Source organism: Heteronotia binoei, chromosome 8 (assembly GCF_032191835.1).
Source record: "Heteronotia binoei isolate CCM8104 ecotype False Entrance Well chromosome 8, APGP_CSIRO_Hbin_v1, whole genome shotgun sequence".
Classification (NCBI taxonomy): domain Eukaryota; kingdom Metazoa; phylum Chordata; class Lepidosauria; order Squamata; family Gekkonidae; genus Heteronotia; species Heteronotia binoei.
The window spans coordinates 43,550,364-43,574,122 of NC_083230.1; the positions used below are offsets into that span (position 1 = coordinate 43,550,364).

A 23,759-nucleotide genomic window follows, 5' to 3' on the forward strand; every position below is an offset into this window, starting at 1 on the left:
TTGGCTTGCACCAAACGTTTGTGCCTCTGGTGAGGTACAGCCTTATAAATGCAGAGGGTGGAGCCAGCAGTCAACCTCAGGCAACACAGACACTCCCAATCAGCAACAATCACCTCTCAAAACAAACAGCAGTTCCCCAGCAACCACACAAAATCAGACTCTCTCCTCCCACAGAGTAGCACCCAGCTAATTTCCCCCAGCTGTTAAGAAAAGGCAGTTCTGAAAAGACAAACAATCACCCTTTCAGCAGCACACTTTTCCCGCTTTCTTCCCAGAGCTCAACTGACTTATTGGGGAAAATTTCAATCATACAAGATAACAACACAGACAGAGACTTTTGCATTAGCAGGAGATATTGTTGATGGGGTTATACTTTTACCTGTCCTGGAGAAGCAGAGATTCATCAGTGAGAGAGATTAGGGGGGGGGGGGTTGCTGTGAGATGACCAGTGCCATGACAGGAAGGGACCCAAACTGATAAGGAATGGGAATGACTTCTTCCAGCAAGGTAGCGGTCAGGAAAAAGCCATCATCTCTAATTCTCAATGTGGCCAAATTTTTGGATACTTGAGGCTGGTAGCCATGAACAGATCTTTCAACAAACCTGAAAATCTCCCCATGTTTCTGAAATCTTTTTTTTTTTAAATGCAGGGTTAACCCCGCCAAGAAAATAATAGAAGCAGTGCCTGTAACTTTTAGAAACTAGTGCCCACAGTAGATTTTACAAGTATTTCCAGTCTTCAAGCCTTGATTTCTGTCAGTAAAGGGCAGGGGAAGGTAGAGGGCCCTTTCCAGTGCTGTTTTGGCTTTTAAGAGAGAACTCATTGAAGCCATGCCCACCAGCAACTGCTAGGCAAATTGCTACCACACAACTTGCATGACTCACTTAGGTCTACTGTTTAACAGCAACCACCCCATGATTGCTAGTGTGGTGTAGTAGTTAGAATTTCAGACTAGGATCAGAGAGACCCAGGGTGAGAACAGATGGGCGTTTAAAGCCGCACGGGAGGCAGGTAGACCAAAAAAATGCATCTACACACGCACATCTGTCTGCCGTCCCTGTCTCTCCCCGGTCCTGTCGCAGGCTGGCTGGGAGCCGGCTCGAAAAATACCACTTTCAAAGTGGTACCTTTTCACTGCAGTGCCTCTGAGGCACCTCCCAGCCATCTGGAAAGCTGGGAGGCATCCAGGGAGCATCCGGGAGCCTCTAACAGGATGCGGGAGCATTCCAGATGCTCCCCGGCCGCCCAAGGCCTGCCCCTTCCTGCGGCACCGTCAGGAAGCTCCGGGACGCTCTTCTTCAGGCCGGCTTTGTTCAGGGCAGCTGCAAGCCGCCCTAAACTGGCCATCTGTTACCAGCCACAGAGTCAGATCCCCATTCTACTATTGATCTTATCAGGTGATCTTGAGCCTGTTAGATGTTTTCAGCCTAACTTACTTCACAGTATTGTTGTGAAGGTTAAAATGATAGAAAGAAGAATTATATAAGCTGATCTGAGTTTGTGTTGTGGAGAAAGATGTTATATAAAGGAAGAAAATAATAAATATATCTGAAGATGGAGAGATGGAAGCAGGGGAAAGTGAGGATATGGGGGTTGCCAGAAGCAGGGAAAGAGGAAATAGTATGGGGATGGGGATACAAAGGAAAATGAGATGCCTCCCCACAAGTCCCAGCAGGTTTCCCACCATGCAACTGGACCTAGCCTGGTGCTTGACACAACACAACCAGGCTCAAAAACTGACACTGCAAAACTGGGACCAGGCTGGAGGCCAACATGGTGTACCTGGCCCCAGCTCAATGCAATTGGACCAAAGTCTTTCTAGGCAGATACTGCCAGGGGGAAGGAAGGAGGGAAAGCTGAAGACAGGGTAGGGTTGGTTAATGGGTCGGAAGGAGAGAAGGATGCAGGAAAAGGGGAGATATTATGGGGGTTTTCAGGGAAAGAAAAGAGGAAACAGCTGAGGAGGGGAAGAATGAGATGCCTCCTGCAAGTTATTGCAGATCCTCTACTTGCATTAGTATATTTCACAGCGGCATCATATTACAGTCTTTGCAGTTCAACAAATTGTCTACTAGAGTATTCCAGTTCTTAATTAATTAATGGTGTAACTGATGCATAAATACAATTTATTATCAGAAATTGAAAAGGTAGCACCCATAGATGAAGGCAAGGGAGGAATGCTTGCTGAGATGAGAGCTAATTCTCTTCTGTTACCTAATGCAACTTGGCTATATGATTACTGAAGGCAGATAGCTGTGTGTGTATCTCAGCCAATTCCTTGCATTCTGCTGCAGGGATTCTGCACAAAATAAGATACTAGTCTGAAATGTCTGTGTAAGCCTCTCTCCTCTATGGGAATCTCAAGAGCTGTAGTGGTATGTGTGAGGACAGCATTTTGTGCAATGGTTCATGTATGTTGCTCTATGTATGTCTATTCAATTTTAAGTAAAGCTAAAGGCAAAGGATTTGTACTTCTAAAATCTACCATTTTTGTAGAGAAGGTGACATTTAGTAACTTCTGTGACATGAACCAAGAGCAAATTGGATTATGGCTTAGTAAAAATACAGAAACACTATGCTCAAGGTCTTAATATCATTGTTCCCCCATTACTCTGTAACATGGATCAAACATTGCTAAAGCTTTTCCTTTTATGGCACTGCAATAGAGGGAAATGACGGAAATTTTGTGTGGCATATAAGTGACATTAAAAGACATGCAAAGCAATGAATGTTCAAATTTATTTGGCAATGCTGATGGGTTCTTTTATCTGTCTTGGGAATTACTGTGTGACATTTGGGTTTGAGTAGGAAGATAATTTTTGCTTGATTATAGTAGAAAGTTTTTATGTAGTAACGCTGTGTTCTCTTCACTGTTCTTTAGGTTTGGGCTTAGCTTTCAACTTGCAGCCTGCCTTGACGATGATTGGCAAGTATTTTTATAAAAAGCGTCCCATTGCTAATGGATTGGCCATGGCTGGAAGTCCTGTATTTCTGAGTACTCTTGCACCTCTTAATCAGTTTCTTTTTAATGCTTTTGGCTGGAAGGGAAGCTTTCTCATTTTGGGAGGTCTTCTCCTGAACTGCTGTGTGGCCGGGTCACTAATGAGGCCTGTTGGACCAAAACTAGCTCCTGCTATTAAAAAAGATGTGGAGAAGGCAAAAGAAGACTCTGTTTTGCACAAAAATGACAAGAAATCTGTTTGGCAAACTATCAACAAATACTTAGATTTAACCCTCTTCAAACACAGAGGGTTTCTCATTTATTTGTCTGGGAATGTTATTATGTTTCTTGGCTTCTTTGCCCCAATTGTGTTCCTGGCTCCCTATGCCAAGCACAAGGGGATTGATGAATATTCAGCAGCTTTTTTACTCTCTATCCTGGCTTTTGTAGATATGTTTGCTAGGCCATCAATGGGTCTACTTGCAAACTCAAAATACATCCGGCCCAAAATCCAATATTTTTTTAGTTTTGCTGTCATGTACAATGGGGTCTGCCACATCCTGTGCCCGCTGGCCAAAAACTATACCGGCCTGGTTGTGTATGCTGTACTTTTTGGACTTGCATTTGGAATGGTCAGCAGCGTTCTTTTTGAGACATTGATGGATCTCGTTGGAGCTGCAAGATTCTCCAGTGCTGTAGGACTTGTTACAATTGTGGAGTGCTGTCCGGTTCTTTTGGGCCCTCCTTTGGGAGGTAAGTATGATAATGATGATTGTATATTTGTTTTATTAATATTATAGACTTATGCCCAATCATTTGCATCCTGAGAAATTTCATTCATATTCATATCATTCAGATCCATATCCCTTTGCTTTATGAGCTATGGCTAATTCCCTCCAGCATCTTTCTCTGTGCCTTTCCTTTTGACCAACAGCATATAATTATTCCTGCTTGTGGGCATTGTGCAGAGGTACTGCCCCCCCCCCAACATCAAACTATGTATCTCTAGCCTTCAGGTTTCTAAAACTCCCCCTTCCCAATTTTTCTTTTAGGTTCTATTCCTCAGTGTACCTGCACTGCTCTTCCATCAGCGTGCCATCATCATTCTTAGCTGCCTTTCAGCAAGCAGTAAACAGCCTTTCTCTCATCCCTACTTTCACCTCAGGTTCTCCTTAGTTCTGTACCTTCTCCAGTGCCATACTCCAAGCTCCCTACTTTTTAATCTGCCCAATTTTGTATGCTTAACCAGTATCTCAGAATTTAGCCTTCCAGCTTCCTCAATATCCTTAAGCAAAATGACTTATTTTATCACTGTGAATGTTCTAATTGTTAACACTTTGAATGTGAAAGGCTAGAGATTGTTCCAAAGTATTTGATGATATTATATCTGCCTCAGACAAAGGCACTTGAAACCAAAATAAATTTGAAGGCCACAGAGCTTTTACAATTTCTTGTGTATATGTGTGCTCAGGGCCTTTTTGTTGCAGGAACTCCTTTGCATATTAGGCCACACCCCCTGATGTAGCCAATACTCCGAGAACTTAAAGGGCTCTTAGTACAGGGCCTATTGTAAGCTCCAGGAGGACTGGCTACATGAAGGGTGTGTGGCCTAATATGCAAAGGAATTCCTGCTAGAAAAAAAGTCCTGTGTGTGTGTATTGAACAGTAAATGCAGATCACTAATGATTAGAGATATCCCCAATGAAAAACTGATTTAATTCTAAAAGCAAATCATGTTGGTTTGATTGCTTCTGAAATAGCTATATTACTTTTGCTCATCTCAACTGAAGTCTCTGAAGGTGAAAGCAGATGGATGTTTAAAGCTGCCTGGGGGAGTGGAGGCAGGCGAATCAAAAAAGTGCATCCACACACGCACATCTGCCTCCTGTACCACCCTGGTCCTGCCCCTGGCTTGCCGGGAGCAGGCTCAAAAAGGCACCACTTTCAAAGTGGTCTCTTTTCACTGGGGCACCTCTGAGGTGCCTCCCCGGCCATCCAGAAAGCCGGGAAGCACCCGAGGAGCTGCAGATGGGATGCGAGAACATTCCAGACGCTCCCTGGGCACCCACAGCCTACACCTTTTCTGAGTGCTGTCCGGAAGCTCTGGGGCACTCCATTTTGGGATGGCTTGAAGCCTACCCATCTGGTATCACCTTGAATGTCCCTGTTGAGGTATTCTCTGAGTAGGTTGGCATCATGTCTTCTTGGGTCTTCTGCCATCTTGAATTTTTCTTGCGTTGCAGCTGTTGAATAAGCATATTGTACTTGATAATGTACTTGATATTGTACTTGTACATAGTATACATATCTTTGAACTGCAATGGGAAAAAATTATGTTCAGGATGAAAACTGATTAGTCAAGCTCTCAGAATGCCACCTAGTGGATAGAATTGTCTCCTAATTTAACAATTACCAGTCCTTCCAGCATTATTTCCTATAAAATAGTTGCTAATGCACCTTTGATTTTGTTCCTTCATTTTGAAACAAGCAACAAGTTTGAAATTCATTCCTCAGATCCAGAAAATTTGCTGAACAAGAAAATTATAAAGTCAATCTTTGGGGGGGGGGATCATCTGTGGTGAACATAAAATAGACTTGATTCCCAAGTTACAATTACAAGGGAGGTTGCCACTGTTTTCTCAAAAGAAAATCAAAACTGCCTATTGTGGAATCCTTTTCAAGGCAATTTTAGAGAAAGAAGGAAAATAGATCTCTCAGCTGAAAAAAATGAACAGTGTGATCCAAAGCTAGGAAGGGTATGAGTAAACTTTACTTAAGATGGTGTTGTTCACTCTTGAACTTCTATGTGCTGTGAGAATTCTAAGCCATTTGTAACAGCATAGTTGTGGCTTCTGTGCAGTCCTGTATGAGTCCATGCTTGTGCATGCCAGCCATGGAGAAAATTCGAAGGATTTCTAGCTCTTTCCAGACTCTGGAATGCTCCCCTTTCTCTCCTACATGAGCCAGAGTTTTCCTACCTAAACTGGCACGTGACAAAGGTGCTCCTTCTCTTAGTCTTAGAACTTTGCCACCATAGAAAAATGACATATTTCATTGGCTCTTTAAATCTCTTCAGATTGCTGAATTGGTAAAAATATTGTCCCTTTGATCTAAATGACAGTTTTTAAAGAGCATAGTGAGTGCAGCACAAAGATGGCACAGTCAGATAACCATGAATGTTATCTGACTTGCCTTGATGAGTCGCACATTGTGGCTGGCTATAATATCTTCCACTTGTTGACTCTGAAGGCATGTCAAGAGAGAGCTTCTTGACTGCAGGAAAGAGCACTGGGGGCCCCAGAGAAAGACCAGCTATCTCGGACTTTTACAGGAAATACTTGAGTCTCCTTATTATTACATGGGAAATAACTAGAAGACTTGGTAGAGCCAGTTAGGAGCGTGAATCTCACCTATGATATGAAGGTCCAGTCCCAATTAAGAAAAACACTCCAGATCAAATATAATTTATAATGGTTTACTAGAAATATGTATAAAGGATATAAACATACACACAAGCATATAATACATTCAATCAAGGGCTAGGAATATAAGGTTTGGTCGACAGGGAGGCATAAGAATTAGAACGGATAATGCTACCTGATCCTGAAGAATGAACATCCATGTAACAAGAAGAAAATAGAGAGAAGAATGTGTACAACCGATGTGACACATTTAATAGACTCAATTACAAAGAGTAAGGGTGTCACGTTCTCAGGTGCAGGCAGGCAGGAGTCCAAAGCCAGTCCAAGGTCAAAGTCCAGGAAGTCAAGCAGGAGCCAAGTCACCAATGCAGAATCACTAACTGGAATCAGAAGTCAATGTCCAAAAGCTAAAAGGTCAGGGTGCCAAGGAAATCAAGCAGATCAGGATCAGGAAGGAGCATGGATGCAAGCCAGGGAATAGACGTTGCTTCCACAAGGTTACCAGGTCCTGGGTGGGAGCTATATGGGAGTCTCAATCAGCCTGCTCTCTGGGTGGCAGTGACTTTGCTAGAACTCAGGGCTGAGAGATCTGAAGCATTGGCGTGCCTCATGTCTCCACTCTGAAAGTTCTTTCCAGAGCCTGCTTTGAACTCTTGAGATGGGAGGAGGAGAGCTTAGAGGAGATTGATCGTCAGCAACTGACACTGGTGCCTGGAGAGTGATTGATGGGCCAGCTGCTGTTTGTTCAGCTGAGGAACTGGCTGGCAACTCTTCCAGGTCTGTTAACCCTTCCAGCTCCTCCTCATCAGGGCTCATGACAAACAGGGGCACAGACTGTATGAAGGTGCCTTACAGAATGCACACCGTAGTGAGTTTTAGACCTAATTTATATAGGATTTTGGAGGGCTGGAGACTCTCCTGTCAGTATGGTGACCAGAATGATCGTTGATGAGATTAATTAGTGAGTTTCTAGGTGGGCACAATAACAATGCTGGCTCAGTAATGTTTACCTGGATAGGTGCAAATAACTCAGAAGGGGATTTTTGGAGATAAATTAAATTAGGGTGATACCCTGAGGAAAGGTAAACACAGAAGTTAGTAGCAGAGATCCAGGTGTCAGACATGACCAAGCAGTAGAAGAGACAAAGGTTGAGTTGCAGCAATGAGTAAGAAAGGTGGCCCCTTAATCAGATGGTCAAAGACTGAGACAGGATACTGCTTACCAGTGGAACTCATAATCTTATCACTCAGCTGAAAGGCAGAGAGTAAACAGATCAGGAAACTGCCTCTGTTGTAATCAAAATCAGGCTGTGGCATGTCTCTGTGCTGTTACACAGAGAAAGAAAGAGAGGAGTGTTCTCTCTTGGCTTGTATTCTGACAAGCATCCCTTTTGGTATATCGAGTTTGAGGTCCCCTTGGCTCTGGTGGGCTACCCCTAAGAGACAGGCAGCATCCCATGGGCCCAGGACAATTGAGGAACTGGAGGGCAGGGCCCAAACTCTCTCAGTTGGATCAATACCCTCAGGGTCACTGTCTAACCTGTCAACTTCTCCAGTGTCAAAATCGATGCTGGTTCTGAGGAGCTCCTCAGAGCCACCTTCAAAGAAGTCTAAGATCAAGAAGTCAAAGTCAAAAGATGCGTCATCTAAATGCTCCTTGCTGTCAAAACCTTTTGCTCCATGTGCACTTCATCTTCATACTCCTATGCCACCGCTAGCCCTGATAGCTAGCCTTTGTTCCTTGGATGAAGACAAGGTCATATAAATATAGCCACCCTCTCTGGAAATATGCCACCAGGTGCCACAGAAAAGGAGAAAGACATCAGAGACTTCAGATCCATCAGCTCCCCTGGTTTTGTTTACCACTCCAGGGACAATGACTCCCTTACCCGACACTTCTGTCACCCATGTACTGACAGCCTAACTTATCTTGGGTGCAATATCCTCCCTATTTTCAACCACCTCTTCCACCATTAGCTCCATAGCTCCAATAGGCCCCTGCCACAATAAGCATTGCTGTTCACTCAGTCTCATGGACAGCAAGTCCCAGAGGAAGGGGATTCTGTCTCTGAGAGTGCTATCCCAACTTTTAAGGTTGAATTTGGTGTCCCATTGGACCATTTCCAGATGAGGCAGAGGTACTCACTCACTGACAGAGGACCCTTCACTTCTACACAGAACAATTAGTTCTCATAGTGAAATCCCTGGAACTGGATTTTGCATGCTCTGATCCACAGCCTTTTGGTCCAATCCTCAGAGTCCTCAATCCATCTTTCTCAGGATTTGTCACATTTTCAAAGCTGTAGGCCTGCTTGTCATTGCTAAGGGGGTGTGGGCCAAACCTGCCTCAGTGTCCTCCTCTGCAGTTGAAGCCATGTATAAAGTTAATAAGGTCATGTTAAAGGTCCTACAAGCTAGGCTTTAGCAGTATGTAGATCGGGAACTACTAGAAGTTCAAGTTGGGTTTTGGAGAGGTAGAAGAACAAGAGATCAAACTGCCAACATTTGCTGGATTATGGAGAAAGCATGGGAGTACCAGAAAAACATCTATTTCTGCTTCATTGACTATGCTAAAGCCTTTGATTGTGTAGATCACAACAAACTGTAGCAAGTCCTTAAAGAGATGGGAGTACCAGACCACCTCACATTTCTCCTGAGAATCCTGTATAAGGGTCAAGAAGCAACTGTCAGAACAGGATATGGAACAACTGATTGGTTTAGAATAGGAAAAAGAGTTTGACAAGGATGTATATTGTCACCCTGCTTATTTAATTTATATGCAGAGTACATCATGTGGAATGCTGGCCTGGATGAAGCAGAAGCCAGAATTAAGATTGCCATCAACAATCTCAGATACGCAGATGACACCACTCTAATGGCAGAAAGTGAAGAGGACCTAAAGGACCTCTTGTTGAGGGTGAAAGAGGAGAGCACAAAAGTAGGCTTGAAACTCAACATCAAAAAAACTAAGATCATGGCATCCGGCCCCATTACTCCTTGGCAAATAGAAGGGGAAGACATGGAAGTAGTGACAGATTTCATATTTCTGAGATCCAAGATCACTGCAGATGGTGATTGTAGCCATGAAATTAAAATACGTTTGCTCCGTGGGAGGACAGCTATGGCAAACCTTGGCAGTATAATAAAAAATAGAGACATCACCCTGCCAACAAAAGTCCATATAGTCAAAGCGATGGTATTCCCAGTAGTAATGTATGGCTATGAAAGCTGGACCATAAGGAAGGCTGAGTGCAGAAGAATAGATGCTTTCAAGCTGTGGTGCTGGAGAAGAATCTTAAGAATCCCTTGGGCTGCAAAAAGATCAAATCAATGAGTTCTAAGGGAAATCAACCCTGTTCCCTGGAAGGTCAGATGTTGAAGCTGAAGCTCAAATACTTTGGTCACCAAATGAGGAGGAGGGAGAACTCACTGGAGAAGACCTTGATGCTGAGAAAGACAGAAGGCAAAAGAAGGGGATGGCAAAAGATTAGATGGCTGGACAGCATTACTGATGTAACTAACATGAATTTGAGCAGACTTCAGAAGATGGTGGAAAATAGGAGGGCCTGGCGTGACTTTGTCCATGGGGTCACAAAGAGTTGGAATTGACTGTGCGACTAAACAACAAAATAAAGCGGGCAAACACTTCTCATCTTCCACAGTGAAGACAGAGGCAAAAAATGCATTCAGCTTCTCAGCCATTTCCCTATCCTCCTTCAGTAATCCTTTGACCCCTTGGTCATCCAAGGGCCCCACTGCCTCCCTGGCTGGTTTCCTCCTTCTAATATATTTGAAGAAATTTTTATTGTTGGTCTTTATGTTTTTTGCAATATGCTCCTCATAGTCCCTTTTTGCCTGCCTGATCACAGTCTTGCATTTGATTTGCCACAGCCTGTGTTCCCTTTTATTAATCTCACTTGGACTAGCTTTCCACAGCTTAAAGGAGTCCTTCTTACCTTTTACAGCTTCCATTACTTTGTTTGTTAACCATGCAGGCTTTCTCTTATACCTGTTTGTGCCTTTCATAACTTGTGGTATATATTTTATCTGAGCTTCTAGGATTGTAGTTTTAAATAGCTTCCAAACTTCCCTAAGGGTTTTGACTGTATTTACCTTTCCTTTCAGTTTCCTCTTCACATGACTCCTCATCTCAGAGAATTTACCCCTTTTAAAGTTAAACGTAGTTGTGCTGGTCTTTTGGGGCAACTCTCTATTTATACAAATGGTGAAATCAATAACGTTATGGTCACTGCTCCCAAGTGGTGTGATCCCTTTTACATCTCTCACCAAGTCTTGGGCATTACTTAGGACCAAATCCAGGATCACCCCACCCCTGGTAGGTTCTATGACTATCTGCTCCATAGCAATCATTGAGAGCATTTGGACACTCAATCTCTTTCTCTCGACCTGAACACATATTGACCCAATCAATCTGTGGGTATTTAAAATCACCTATTATGACACAGTTTTTACATTTAGCCACTATCTTTAATCCTTCCATCATATTATAATCGTCCTCTATCTTTTGATTTGGTGGACGATAACAAACTCCCATAGTTAAATTTCCTTTAGGACTCTCTATTTCGACCCAAAGCATTTCTAGAAGGGAATCTAATTATTTGACCTCCATCTTGGTGGACTGTATACCTTCTCTGACATACAGAGTCACCCCACCTCCAACCCTTCCCTCCCTATCCTTCCTGTCATGGGTGCTGGGGACCCTGCGGAAGAAGTCGAGCCTGCAGGAGAAACTGTGCCCCTGCCACCTGCACTAGTGCTCTGGCCACCTGCACCAGTGCCCCTGCCCCCTGCGGGAGAAGACCCAAGCCCCCCTGCTTCACCCTCTCGGGTGGCTCGGGTGCGTGACCGCCTTCGCCAGGACCTCAGGGATCGAAGGAGGGCGGCACGCTCACGAGCAGGACACTCCCTGAGCCCTGAGTTTTGAAAGGATCTTGGCTCTTCTAGGAGTAAGAATGCGTGAGTCTTAGCAGGATCTTGGCCGCCATCTGAGTCAGCACTTAGCCCAAATGAGCAACAGACAGCAGAGGGCTATATAGCTGTGGGCTTTGGGAGAAGGCTTTGTGGAAGCAACTAGTCACTTACCTGACATTCTAGCATCCACTTCGGCTTCTGACTTTGGCTTCTGGACCCCCTGACTTTGGCTTGACTTCTGGAACCCCTAACTTCAGCTTCTGAACCCCTGACCTGCGATACCTGGACTGTGATTTGGCTTTGGCGCATTGGACCCTCTTTGCTCACCAGCTACCGGCCTTGGACTACCCCTGGGCTTCGCCTGACCCGGCCCCAGCCCGTGACATTTCCGATATAACTTATAGCCAGGAATCACCGTGTCCCACTGATTCTCCTCATTCCACCAAGTTTCTGAAATTCCCACAATGTCTATGTTTCCCCCCAACACTAAACATTCCAACTCACCAATTTTACTTCAAACACTTCTAGCATTTGTATACAAACATCTATAATTTCCCAGGCAAGTTAGGCCTGTAACGTTCCTCCTGCTGCCTCGAGACTTTGGCAGGCAGCCCATACTGTTTGTCACCATCTCAGTGGACAGCTCTGATCCATTACCCAGTAGAAAAGTAACCATTAATCTTTCATCTCTTTGAGATGAGTCCTCCCGAACCAGAGACATTTTATCTCCTGTCAACTTTCCCCCAACATTTAGTTTAAAAACTGCTCAGCCACCTTTTTGATTTTAAGCACCAGCAGCTTGGTTCCATCTGGGGACAAGTGGAGACTGTCTCTTTCATACAGCTCCAGCTTATTCCAGAAAGCATCCCAGTGCCTAACAAACTTAAACCCTTCCTCCTTACACCATCATCTCATCCACACATTGAGACTTCTAATTTGTGCCTGTCTCTCCAGCCCTGCACGTGGAACAGGTAGCACTTCTGAGAAGGCTACCTTGGAGGTCCTAGCCTTAAGTCTCCCGCCTAGCAGCCTAAATTTTTCCTCCAGGACTTCACGACTGCATTTCCCCACATCGTTGGTACCAACATGCACCACAACCACTGGCTCCTCCCCAGCACTGTCTCTCAGCCTATCTACAACACATGTAATGTCCACTACCTTTGCACCAGGCAGGCAAGTCACCATACGGTCAGTATGCGGTTTTGCCACCCAGCTGCCGACTTGCCTAAGGATTGAATCACCAACTACCAAGGGAGGCTCACTATAACAAGAAAATCTTCAGATATGTTAGGAGCAAATGCAAGATAAAAGAGGCATTGGACCCACTGTTGCATGAAAATGGAGAAACTCAGACAGAGGACAGAGAAACAGAAAGGCTTAATTTTGCCTCAGTTTTTTTTCTCTGAAGAAGAGTACAGGCTCATCTAAAGATAGTAGTAGGCAAGGCACAGCATCTGGGCTGCTGGTTGACATGGACAGAGTTGTAGTTGAGAAGCACCTGGCTGCATTGAATGAGTACAGATCCCCTGGACCCAAGAGTGTGCAAAGTACTTTCTAGGGAGCTTGCAAAGCCTTTGTCAATTATCTTCCAGACGTCTTGGAAAATGGGAGATGTGCCATAAGACTGGAGGAGAGTGAATGTCATCCCAATCTTCAAAAAAGGGAGGAGGGATGACCCAGGAAACTACAGGCCAGTCAGTCCGACCTCTGTCCCAGGGAAGATACTGGAGCAGATTTTAACATGATCAATCTGTGAGCACCTAAAGGGCAACTTGGTGATCTGGGGAAGTCAGCATGGATTTGTCCCCAACAGGTCCTGCCAGACCAACCTCATTTTCTTTTTTGATCGAATGATGAGCTTACTGGATCATGGGAATGCGGTTGTTGTTTACCTGGATTTCAGGAAAGCTTTTGACAGGGTTTCCCATGATATTCTGATGGGTAAAGTAGAGGACTGTGGATTGGACTCTAGGATATGTAGGTGGATAGAGAACTGGTTGGAGAACTGTACTTATAAAGTAGTTGTCAATGGCATTTGATCTGAATGGAGGGCTCAGTTTTGGGCCTGGTACTTTTGCATATTTTTATCAAGTATCTAGTTGAAGGTGTGGAGGGGCTACTCATTAAATTTGCAGATGACACCAAATTGGGAGAAACAGCAAACACCCCAGAAAATAGAGTTAGAATTCAATGAGATCTTAACATGCTGGAAAAGTCGGTGGCAGTGAAAAAGATGCAATTTAACAATAAGTGCTGAGTTCTAAATCTTGCTTACAAAAATGATAAACACACATACTGGATGGGGGATACATTTCAAGATAGCAATGTGTGTGAACATGATCTTGGGGTACAGGTGGATCATAAGTTAAATATGAGCAGCCAGTTTGATGCAGTGACAAAAAAGGCAAATGCTGTCTTGGGGTGTATCAACAGAGGCATAACATCCAGATCACAAGATGTCATAGTCCCGCTGTACACTGCATTGGTTAGGTCACACCTGCAGCATTGTGTGCAGTTCTGGAGGCCTCACTTTAAGAAGGAAGTGGACAGAATGAAATGAGGTCAGAGGAGAGCAACAAGGATGATTGGGGGGGCTGGAGACCAAGCCCCATGAGGAAAGGCTGAGGGACTTGGAAATGGAGAAACTCCATTCTGGAGAAGAGGAGGTTGAGGGGGGACATGATTGCTCTCTATAGTATTTGAATGGCTGTCATTTAGAGAGGGGAGGGAGCTGTTCCTGTTGGCAGCAGAGGAGAGGACTTGTAACAATGGGTTTAAATTAAGGGAGGGGAAGTATCGACTGGATATCAGGAAAAAACTTTGTTACAGTAATGGTGGAATCAGTCAATGGTGGAATCAACTACCAAGAGAGGTGGTGAGCTCCCCCTCACTGGTGATTTTTAAGCAGTGACAGGATGAACACTTGTCAGGGGTGCTGTAGGCTGATCCTGCATTGATCAGGGGGTTGGACTAGATGGCCTGTGTGGCCCCTTCCAATTCTATGATTCTATTATATCTCATGGCAAAGGCAGTTACAGTGTGTAGGGATGATGAATCTTCATGCTGTGTGTTAAATGAGTATGCTTGTTTCACATCAGTTGTGCAGTTACAAATCGACTGTTCGCAATACCCTCACACAAGCCTTAATTTAGAGTTTGTTTAAAAAGAGATATTTTTAATTCCAATTTGTTTGTTTTTTAAAAAAAATACAACACAACACAATGTCAAATTCCATCCCCCCCCCCCATTTTGAAACAACTCTCACACAACTATTTTTCACAAATGATTACCACCACCCCTCTATTCCACTACAAATCTATTGGTCTCTTAAGTCAACAAATATTTCAGGTCAATTAAATCTCTTAAACAACTCTCAGGCCAACATACATTTTTACTAGGTAATCCAATTATGCTAGAGGAAATGAGAAATGTTGTGAAATACCTTCACAACAAAACTCTGGGACCTGATGGGTTCCCAGCAGAGTTTTATCAAACATTTAAAATGACTCTTTGTATCCCCTTTTCTCACATTTGTAACCACATAATGAATAGTAGTGAGACCCCATTGTCCTGGAATCAGATCACATTAGTTGCTATCCCCTTATACCAGCCGATAGCTCGGATAAATCAGGATGTTACTACCTTCTCCTCTGTAATGGTGGGTAAATTAAAACAAATTATTCCAGAATATATTAAAACTTGTATTTCCCCCCCCAAAAAAATTATTTTCCAAAAAACATATTTTTTAATTTAGAGCTCTGCCAATTGATATATCGAAAGCAACTCTTACAAAATGGTGAAATTTTTATGGTTATATAAAAGACATCTTATAAGTTTTTTACATAACTCACCTCAAAAGGGTGGTCTGAGTATCCCCAATTTAAATCTTTAGTATAAAGCAACTAATTTAACTAATGTAATTAGAACAATGAATAAACAGACTGAAAATTCATGGCAGATTATAGAACAAACATACACATATCCACTTCCGCTGAATGAGACATTTTGGAACAAATCTCGAAAATGCCCCAAATCAACCAAGGAAAATCCTATTTTGTCCATTTCACTAAAGATCTGGGATAAGTGCCATAAAAAAATTAGCCGCAGAAAGATCACCACTACAAACTTTTCTTAATCGAAAATGGTTCTTACCAGGTAAAGCATACCCCAGTCTTACAAATCAAAATATGGTTGATCTACAGGATCTCATTAGGAACGGGATTATTTTAGATAAATTAGATCTACAGGAACAATTGAATTGGTGTATGTATATACTTTTAATTGGTATATATACATTGAATTGGTATATATACCCTTAATTAAAAAACATGACAGAACAACAATATGCTAAATAAGCCTTCCAAAGACAAAAAACAGAGTTTGAAAGCATATTGATCTCAATGAAGGGTAACATCAAAGGGCTTTTATCAATAGTATATAAAATACTCTTTTCAGAAGATAAAAATCACCAAAAATCCTCCAATCGTGGCAAAAAAAATTAGTTCCATACCACTGTCTGACCAACATTGGGAGCTGGTTTGGAAATTGCCAATGCTAATTCAATCTTTTAAATTAAGCTACCATTGGTACTTGACTCCTCCAAAACTACACTATTCCAATAAATAGATCTCGCCACAATGATGGGGGGAAATGCAGATGTATCAGGACCTATGTTCACCGCTGATGGCCATGCCCCATTTTTGTTCCCTTTGGGAAACAAATATTAAACATCATAGGTAAGTTCAGAGAAATTAGATTCCTGATTACACCAGAATCTATGTTGCTAAATATTTGGACAGACATTCCTGGCCTATATTATTACAAAGATCTGCTTTCTAAGGTGCTGGCTGCAGCAACCATTAAACAACCATTGCAGCTAAATGGAAAGATCCTTTCCCTCTTACTTTACAACAATGGTATCAAATGTTCTGGGAATATTTTATATTAGAGAAAGTTACTGACAGTCTTAAAAAATCTTAACTCTTAAACTTAGCTTACTGATTTTGTCAAAAAGTGGCACCCTGCATTTGAATTATTGTCTATAGCCTTTGAGGAATTTTGCTGCCTTTAAATATGTGTTGCAAATACATGGATTTTGAATTGTATAAAATCAAGGATATTTTTACTCAGTTGTAATGTGATTGAAGATATCAGCCATAATGTAATATTCTCTTGTAATATTTTGTAATTCATAGCACAATTCCGAGGGCGTGCGGAAAGTCTTTTGGGAGCAGACGAACTGCTATGTGGGCGCAGGAAGGGTTTGCACTGACATATGACCGGCGGCGCCACAGTGGAGGGGAGTTATGTGGGCGGGGGGCCGCCTGAACGCCGCTCTGCCTGAGGGTAGCGGTGTCTGAGGGCTGTGCCCAAGCATGGGTGGAAGTGAGGCAGAGCACGGCGTTCAGGCGGAGGAAGGAGTGGAGTTAGGGGCATGGCCAGGCTTAGATGGCTTCCTGAGCAGTTTGGCCCATGACATGTCCCCCTGAGAGGCACAATGTTACACCTGCAAAACTAGCGGCGTGTCCCGTAGGCACTCATTGAAACCAAAAACAAAGTTTGCCTCCGCTGCTGCGGAAGCTCGCAAACCCCTTAGGGAGCGGGGTGATTGCCTCACCAATCCCCTCGCACCTCGGCCTGGCAAGCCCCCTCCCTGGTGCCCAATCGTGGCCCCTCCCTCCTAGAAATACTTCTGCTCTGCCTCGCACAACTCAGTTGTTAGGGACAGTTTCGCATAACGGGAAGCTCTGCCAGTGAGCTCCCAGCCATACAGACTTAGAGTGAGGGATAGGTAGGCACATTGGTGACGGGTTTTGCACTGCACGGTTGCTTTGACAGTATCTTTGACTTGCGAGGGGGAGAGAGAAGTCTCTCCCCTGGGGCTAACTGCTCTTTTTTCCAGGTCTCCACAGGTTTTTGGCTCCCAGAGGCTCTGCATGCAAAGACTGTCACCCATGGCTGGGTAAGTTCCACTGTCCCCCCCCCCCTCGCCTTCTCCTCCCCTTGCTCTTGACCGCTCGGTGTGCGAGCGTCTCTGGCACTTGAACCCAGCAGTGGGATCCAGCAGGGGGCATTTGCTGAGCCCATTCCCCTGTGCTGCTGCCTGCTCCCTTCCCTTGGTCTGCCCTCTGCCGCATTCCCAACCCCTGGAAGGGCACCGGGGGGGGGGGGGTGGCAGCTGCCTCAATGTGAGGAGGTGGGTCAGAGACTGTCCCTTTAAGAGAGCACCCGGCTGAAATGCAGCCTGCTCTTCCAGCTGCCGCCTCTGCAGGTGCTCTTGATATCTGTCTCCGTTTTGCAGGTGGGACTCCAACACAGAGGCTTCCATGTGTGTTGCTCCACAGCCCCCACCCCCACTCTCACAGCTGCTTCTGCCTTCTGCTCGGAATGGAACCCTGCCCATGGCGAGACTGCCCAGCACGCTCCAGGGAGACTGTTGCACTCTGTTCCGGAAAAATAAAGTCTGAGCTGTGCCCTCTGTTGTCTCTCCTGCTTGGCATCTGCTGTACATTCCCTCTCTGAGGGAATGCCTGGGAGGGTGGGCAGACTTGGTTCTTGGGGAGGGGAATGGGCTATGAGCTGCCATGTTGCCCCCCCCGTGTGGCTGGACAGGAGAGGGGGGATGCCGCCCCTCAGCCTGCCTGGGCTGGCAGCCTACCCGACCGCACAGGGCTGTTGTGTGCTGGGCATTTGAGGGGACCGACGAAGTGGGTGCATGCCCAGTGGCTTGCACTCTAAGTTCTGCAGCCCCCAGGGGAGGTGTTCCTTGCACATAGCAGGGGGTGGAAGGGGGCCAATGGTGTGCGCCTGGGTGGAATCACTATGGTGACGGGTTCTCTCTCACTCGTTGGGCTGCTCTTCCCCCTCCAAGCGTGGCATAACATCTCCCCATAGATCCACCCACGCCCAAGCGGCCAGCTGCCGTGTATGTCTGGATTGGGCTGCCCAAGTTCTCTGGTTTCGGTTTTTTCCCCCTTCTTTATTTTGGATACTATGTTTTATTTTGTATGCTATGTTGGAATAAATATATTTCATTAAAAAAACAAAAATTATAAACAGCCTTTACATTATTACAAATACAAAACTTAAAGCTGGTTGATATATCAATTTAGAGTTTACGTTATCTTTTCTATGAAAAAAATTATAACTTCAAGATAATCTGATCTTGCTCTTCTTTTATCTTTCAGGTTTGCTTGTAGACATAACTGGAGATTATCAGTATATGTATTTTGTCTGTGGAGTAATTGTGATAGTTGCAAGCATCTGGCTATTCATTGGGAATGCTATCAACTACAGGCTTTTAGCAAAGGAGAAAAAAGTAGAAGAAGAAAGGCAGAGAGCACTAAAGAATGCTGATTCAAAGGAAGTAGAACCTTTGACCTACAGAGAAAGTGAAGAAGCAGTCGACAGATCTAGCAAATTACAAGACAGTCCATCAGAACGAGAAACTAATATTTAATAAGAAACATGGTTCAAACTTATATTTATGACTTCCATTAGAAGTATTTCTTCAAAGTACAGGCCAGGTTTTGTGGTAATACCATCAGTTACAATGCTGGATGGGAATCAGGGTTTGCCCAGTCTCAATATCCCAACCAATTAGACCATGCTCCTGCTCCCTCTTCATCACATGTAGAAGAAAAACTACAGAGGGACTCCATGTACAGTTGCATCATAACTTTTTATCTTTCTACAATGCCACTTCAACACTTGCTGCACTGCTGTTGTGCCAGGCATCCTATAATGTGCCGAACCACTTACAGCAAGGCAAAGTCATACATCTTGCCTTGAAATACGTAACAACCTGCAAATCACAAAGTGTGCATGTTGTTTGCAGAAGGCCTGCAGGATCAGTTCTGTATAGAAAGGGAAACTGTTATGCTGCAGTCCTTTGAAAAATCCATACCTATCCAGTTCTCCATATATGGAAAGAAAATGATTGTGGCATTGCATAATGCTTTTTTTCCCTTTCCTTTTTCTTTTTTTGGCGGCGGTGTTAAGAACTTCTCTTAAAATTGGCTTGACAGTAGTTCAAATCTAGACTAACAAAGGTAGAGTTTTGACTGAAAAGTCTTCCAGTAACAAATAGTGTTGCTTTCTAATACAAAAAAGTGATTATCTGGTAAAGGAAGACAGCAGTCTTAATTCTCAGGATATTACTAATGTCTATTGACTTGTTCAATGTGTATTTTTCACCAATAGAATGAAATGCCTTGGGCTTCAGTATGAAAGTAAAAAGTGGAGTAACTAGTAACAGTGATCTGATTAAAAAGTCCACCAAAAGAAAGGAATTCATTTTTATAGTGCATTTTCAGTAGATCAAAAAAGTGTATCACTTATGATAAAATTGTGTGTAGACAATGAGGCTAGAGACCCTGGTGGTGCATTTTATTGCTAAATGCAATAGATATTTTAATGATGGTGAATCAGAAGTTATTTCCTATTATTGCAATTGATAAGAAATTTAAATATTTATGGCCTGATCCTAAGATTTGATAGAGAGCAAATGATAAGCTGCCTTCTGCCAAGTCAGACTAATGGTCCATCTCACTCAGAATTCCCTTCACTGAATGGCTCTCCAAGGTCTCAAGCTAGAGACCTTGGAGAGATTCCTTTAGCTAGAGATAGCAAGGACAAACCTGGGACCTTGTGCATGCAAAACATCTACTTTATCCCTAAACTGTGAACATAGAATGTACACTTCAGCTGTTACATTAGTGCAGAATAATAGAAATGCTGGCATATATGAGATCATAAGTTTTGAAATCATGTTCCTTACTTCAAATATGTTTGAAATTTCTTTGTATTCTCTAGTTGTTAAACTCTAAAGTAGAACATGTCTCTGCTACCCTACCAACCTTTCTATTGAAGGGGGCTGTTTTACAGACTGACATTCTAATATATGTTCTGCCATCTAGTGCTTCAGAGTTATGGACCACAGGGGTATGGATATTCATAGAGTGACTGATGGCTAGAGAAAACAACTTTGGAGACCTCTTTCAACCCATCATTTAAATTTCCCTGAATTAAAAGGGTAGCTATAATTTTCTTCCTTTAGAAACAGAATAACATCAACTATAACCATGATTCTCAAACTTTAGAAATTCAAGGGACCCATTTTGATAAATGTTCATTTGCAGATGCTCAAGCTCTTCCCTCACAGGAACCTGCCATGACCTGAAGAGATGCTTTTCAAAGTGTGCTCAGCAAGGCATACATGCACTGTGAAAGTTTCCATCCTCTCATATCAAAACAATACAATTTGAATTATATCACTTGCACTTTAAAAGTTTTTTGTAAAATATTTGCATTGTCTGGGGTCAAAAGGTAGCTGATTCTGTAGGCCCAAACTCCAAAATTCTAATCTATCTCATCCCTTGATTGACAGGGGCAATGTGCAAGACACAGCAAGGAAACTCTTTACTGGTTAATAACTTAGATACAGAACATCAAAACAAGGGTTGGAAAGGACCTAGAAAAAGTTTCAGAGCTATTCATAGAAACAGAAATAGACCAGCATCCCACAAAACCTGAACTTTCCAGTATGAAACTGCAAAAACTCCACAGACTGTGGCTGTGAGCACAGAATGTAGTCTCTGTCTCCTTCCTTGAATGCTTGGTGTTTGAAGACCAAGTTTTATATTAGAATTTTGATGACATCATTAGGACTGTAACTCCTTGGTGCCATTCAGTCAATTAAATTCCTGAGGATGAACTATTTATTCCAGAAACCAATCAGCATGTTTTCTGGCTACTAATCCGAGATAATCTGGAAGCCAGCTGACTGCAGGCAATAGCAGTTGAACACTTCCAAGTCCTTTGATGAAGGGGAAAGTAAATTCTGTACCTGAGGAAGAGAGTCTCTGCCCAGTTCCTGGGACACTCAGAAAGCTCCATTTCAGTGAGAGCTAGATGGGTATAAGAAGGGCTTTCCTTCTGTCCTTACACAGGACAGAACCCACAAAGAGGCTCCTGGAGTACCCTCACAGTCACCCAGGGGCCCTGGTCCCATTTTGAAAAACACCAGACCAAGCCTACGGTTTTAAATTCAATCCAGTCTTTCTGTCTGTATCAGTCAGATCCAATCATTTGAAGGCTGGAGAACCCCCATTGTCAAGCTGGAAATTCAAATCAAACCAATTGTCAGATCCTTTGCCCACAGAGATGTTCTTATTGATAATGCAAATAATCACTGCAGAAAATGAACAATCATGGTCAGATAGAACTTTCCAATGAAGCGGAATCATTTGTGGATTTTCCTAAAGAAACTATTATCCCACCTTGCATTTCTGGGCTCTGTTTTACCCGACATCTCTTTTCCATACACCTTTTTCATGGCAATGGACCTTGTGGACAGACATTCCTTTGGGAAAATAATTAAGCACATTATGTAGTCTATAGGAAAGTGATGTTATACATTGACTTGAACAGATCTCCTTGCCCAGTTCTGAATACCAGGGGGGGGGGGGGGGGGCGGGAATTATCACTAAAGCAGATGGGATGAGTGTAGAGGAAGAGATTGAAAATGTGATGCCCCTCATACCACCTTCAACCAAAAGCTGGATCAGTCTAGGCTAGCCAAAACTGATGGCTGGGTTTTTCCTTCACTGCCATGTTGCACCTATATGCAATGTTTTATTTTTCACTACATGAGTGAATGACAGTATGCTAAGTAGCACATTCCACATCCCAACTGAACTGAGCATTCAGTGTGAGGAAAAAGAGGTTCACCTCTGCTTCATCCCATTTGTAGTTATTTCTATATCTGGAATCGACTGGATTTTGCTATGTTCATATAGGCATAGTATCTGCAGCCTCTAATCATGACCTATTGTATTTGTTTTGTTTTCCTCATTTTTCCCATTCCACCTGTGTTGCTTTTATTCCCAACCAAAAAGAGAAAGAAAAAGAAACTAAACCAAACTAAACAAAAATCTCCAAAGAAAGTTTAGAGTATTAGAAAGGGGGCAAAAGTTAAAAACAGTAGTTAAGGATGAAGGTAAATGTGTTTATTATGAAAACTTATAAAAGTCTTGTAGGGGCTCAAATGAAGCCTCATAAAATCATCAAATGCACGAAAAGGAATTATATATGACCTCACCTTTTATTCCCAGTCAGAATCTCATTGCTTTTTTCAAGGTTTTGGGATGAGATTTGAATCTTTGTAATCATGTATACCAAATAATATTTCCAGTGCTGTCAGTCTACTATAGTGCACACATGCTGGAGTGTCTTCATTTTCCAAGCAAACAGTTTATTGTACAATAAATTCTCATTCCCTTAGTGGTAAGAGATTCTTTTCTCTTGGATATTGGATTTTCCTGGCACTCAGGATTCAATATTTTGTGACTGGAAAGATGAAATTCATCCTCTAAATTAATGACAATATAGCTAGTGCAGTATATTAATCTGAGTGTCACATGTATTTGATCCTGTTACTTCAATGCTGATGAGTGACCAAAGCTGCAGTCCTAAGAACTGAAGCCCATTGAATAAAAAGGAGCTTATTTCTGAGTAGACCTGCTTCAGGTTTCTTAGCAAATATGTATCCTATTTGTATTGACTATAAATTTTATCCTTGCTTTGTTAAAAAAAAGTCAAAAGTCATTTAGGCGTAGAATTCTAGAATTATTCAATTCAACTCATTCAAAGTGCTGTGTGTGTAACATTGTTCTTGTTACTGCCTCTGCTGGCAACAGTCTCCAGCTCTTCTTAATGCCTTTCTGTTTTATTATCCTGCCTTTTCTCCAAGGAACCCCTCTCTCCTCTTGTTGATCTTCACAGCAGCCTAGTCAGGTAGATCACATTGAATAAAAATGACTGCCAAGATCACCCAATGTGCAGGACTGGTGGGTGGGAGTTACCAAGGGCGCCAGCTCCTGGCAGGGGTGGGGGCAGGCAACCCTCCCTGCTCGCACCATCCTGAGCCCCCTGCTCATTTTTTCTCACCTGTGATGGATTGGAGGAGCTCCCCGATCCCTCAGAGCCAAGAAAGAGTGGTGTTTCCCTTACCCAGCATCCTCCTAGGGCTTTGAGGAAGTTAAGGGCCGAGTAATCTGGCCCTACTTGGCTTTCCCACACTGCAGGAAGGTCAAGGAGGGAGCCTTCCATGCAAACAGGGCCATCTGGCATAGATCAGCCTTCCCACACTGTGGGAGGATTAAGTGGGGGGGAGGTTGCACCAAGGGCTTCTCAAAAACCCCAGCACCGGACTTGCCAATGTGTTTCATAGCTAAGTGGGGATTAATATATTAATTACTCTCCTCTAAAATATACATCTTTTAAAAATATATATAGATTATATAGTAAATAGTACACCCATCCATTATATGCAATCATTTTGTGTTCTGTGTAAGAAGTCAGATTTTAATGTGTGGCTGCTTTGCATATTCCCCCTCATGAGAATGAAGTCTACACAATTTGTATATACTTAGGCAGTCTATAATATAATAAAAGCCCTTTT

At 43.2% G+C, this 23,759-nt stretch overlaps 1 protein-coding gene across 2 annotated transcripts in view; it reads left to right on the forward strand.

Moving 5' to 3' along the window:
* The window catches only part of SLC16A7 (solute carrier family 16 member 7), a 219,678-nt gene extending 200,423 nt beyond the window's left edge, over positions 1-19,255 (forward strand). For both annotated transcript variants that reach the window (XM_060244967.1, XM_060244968.1), the window contains exons 4-5: positions 2,883-3,695; positions 18,484-19,255. In XM_060244967.1, coding sequence (XP_060100950.1) covers positions 2,883-3,695; positions 18,484-18,755 — 1,085 coding nt within the window. In that variant the 3' untranslated portion in view covers positions 18,756-19,255. The remainder of the gene's footprint in view (positions 1-2,882; positions 3,696-18,483) is intronic.
* The last annotated feature ends 4,504 nt before the right edge of the window (positions 19,256-23,759 follow it).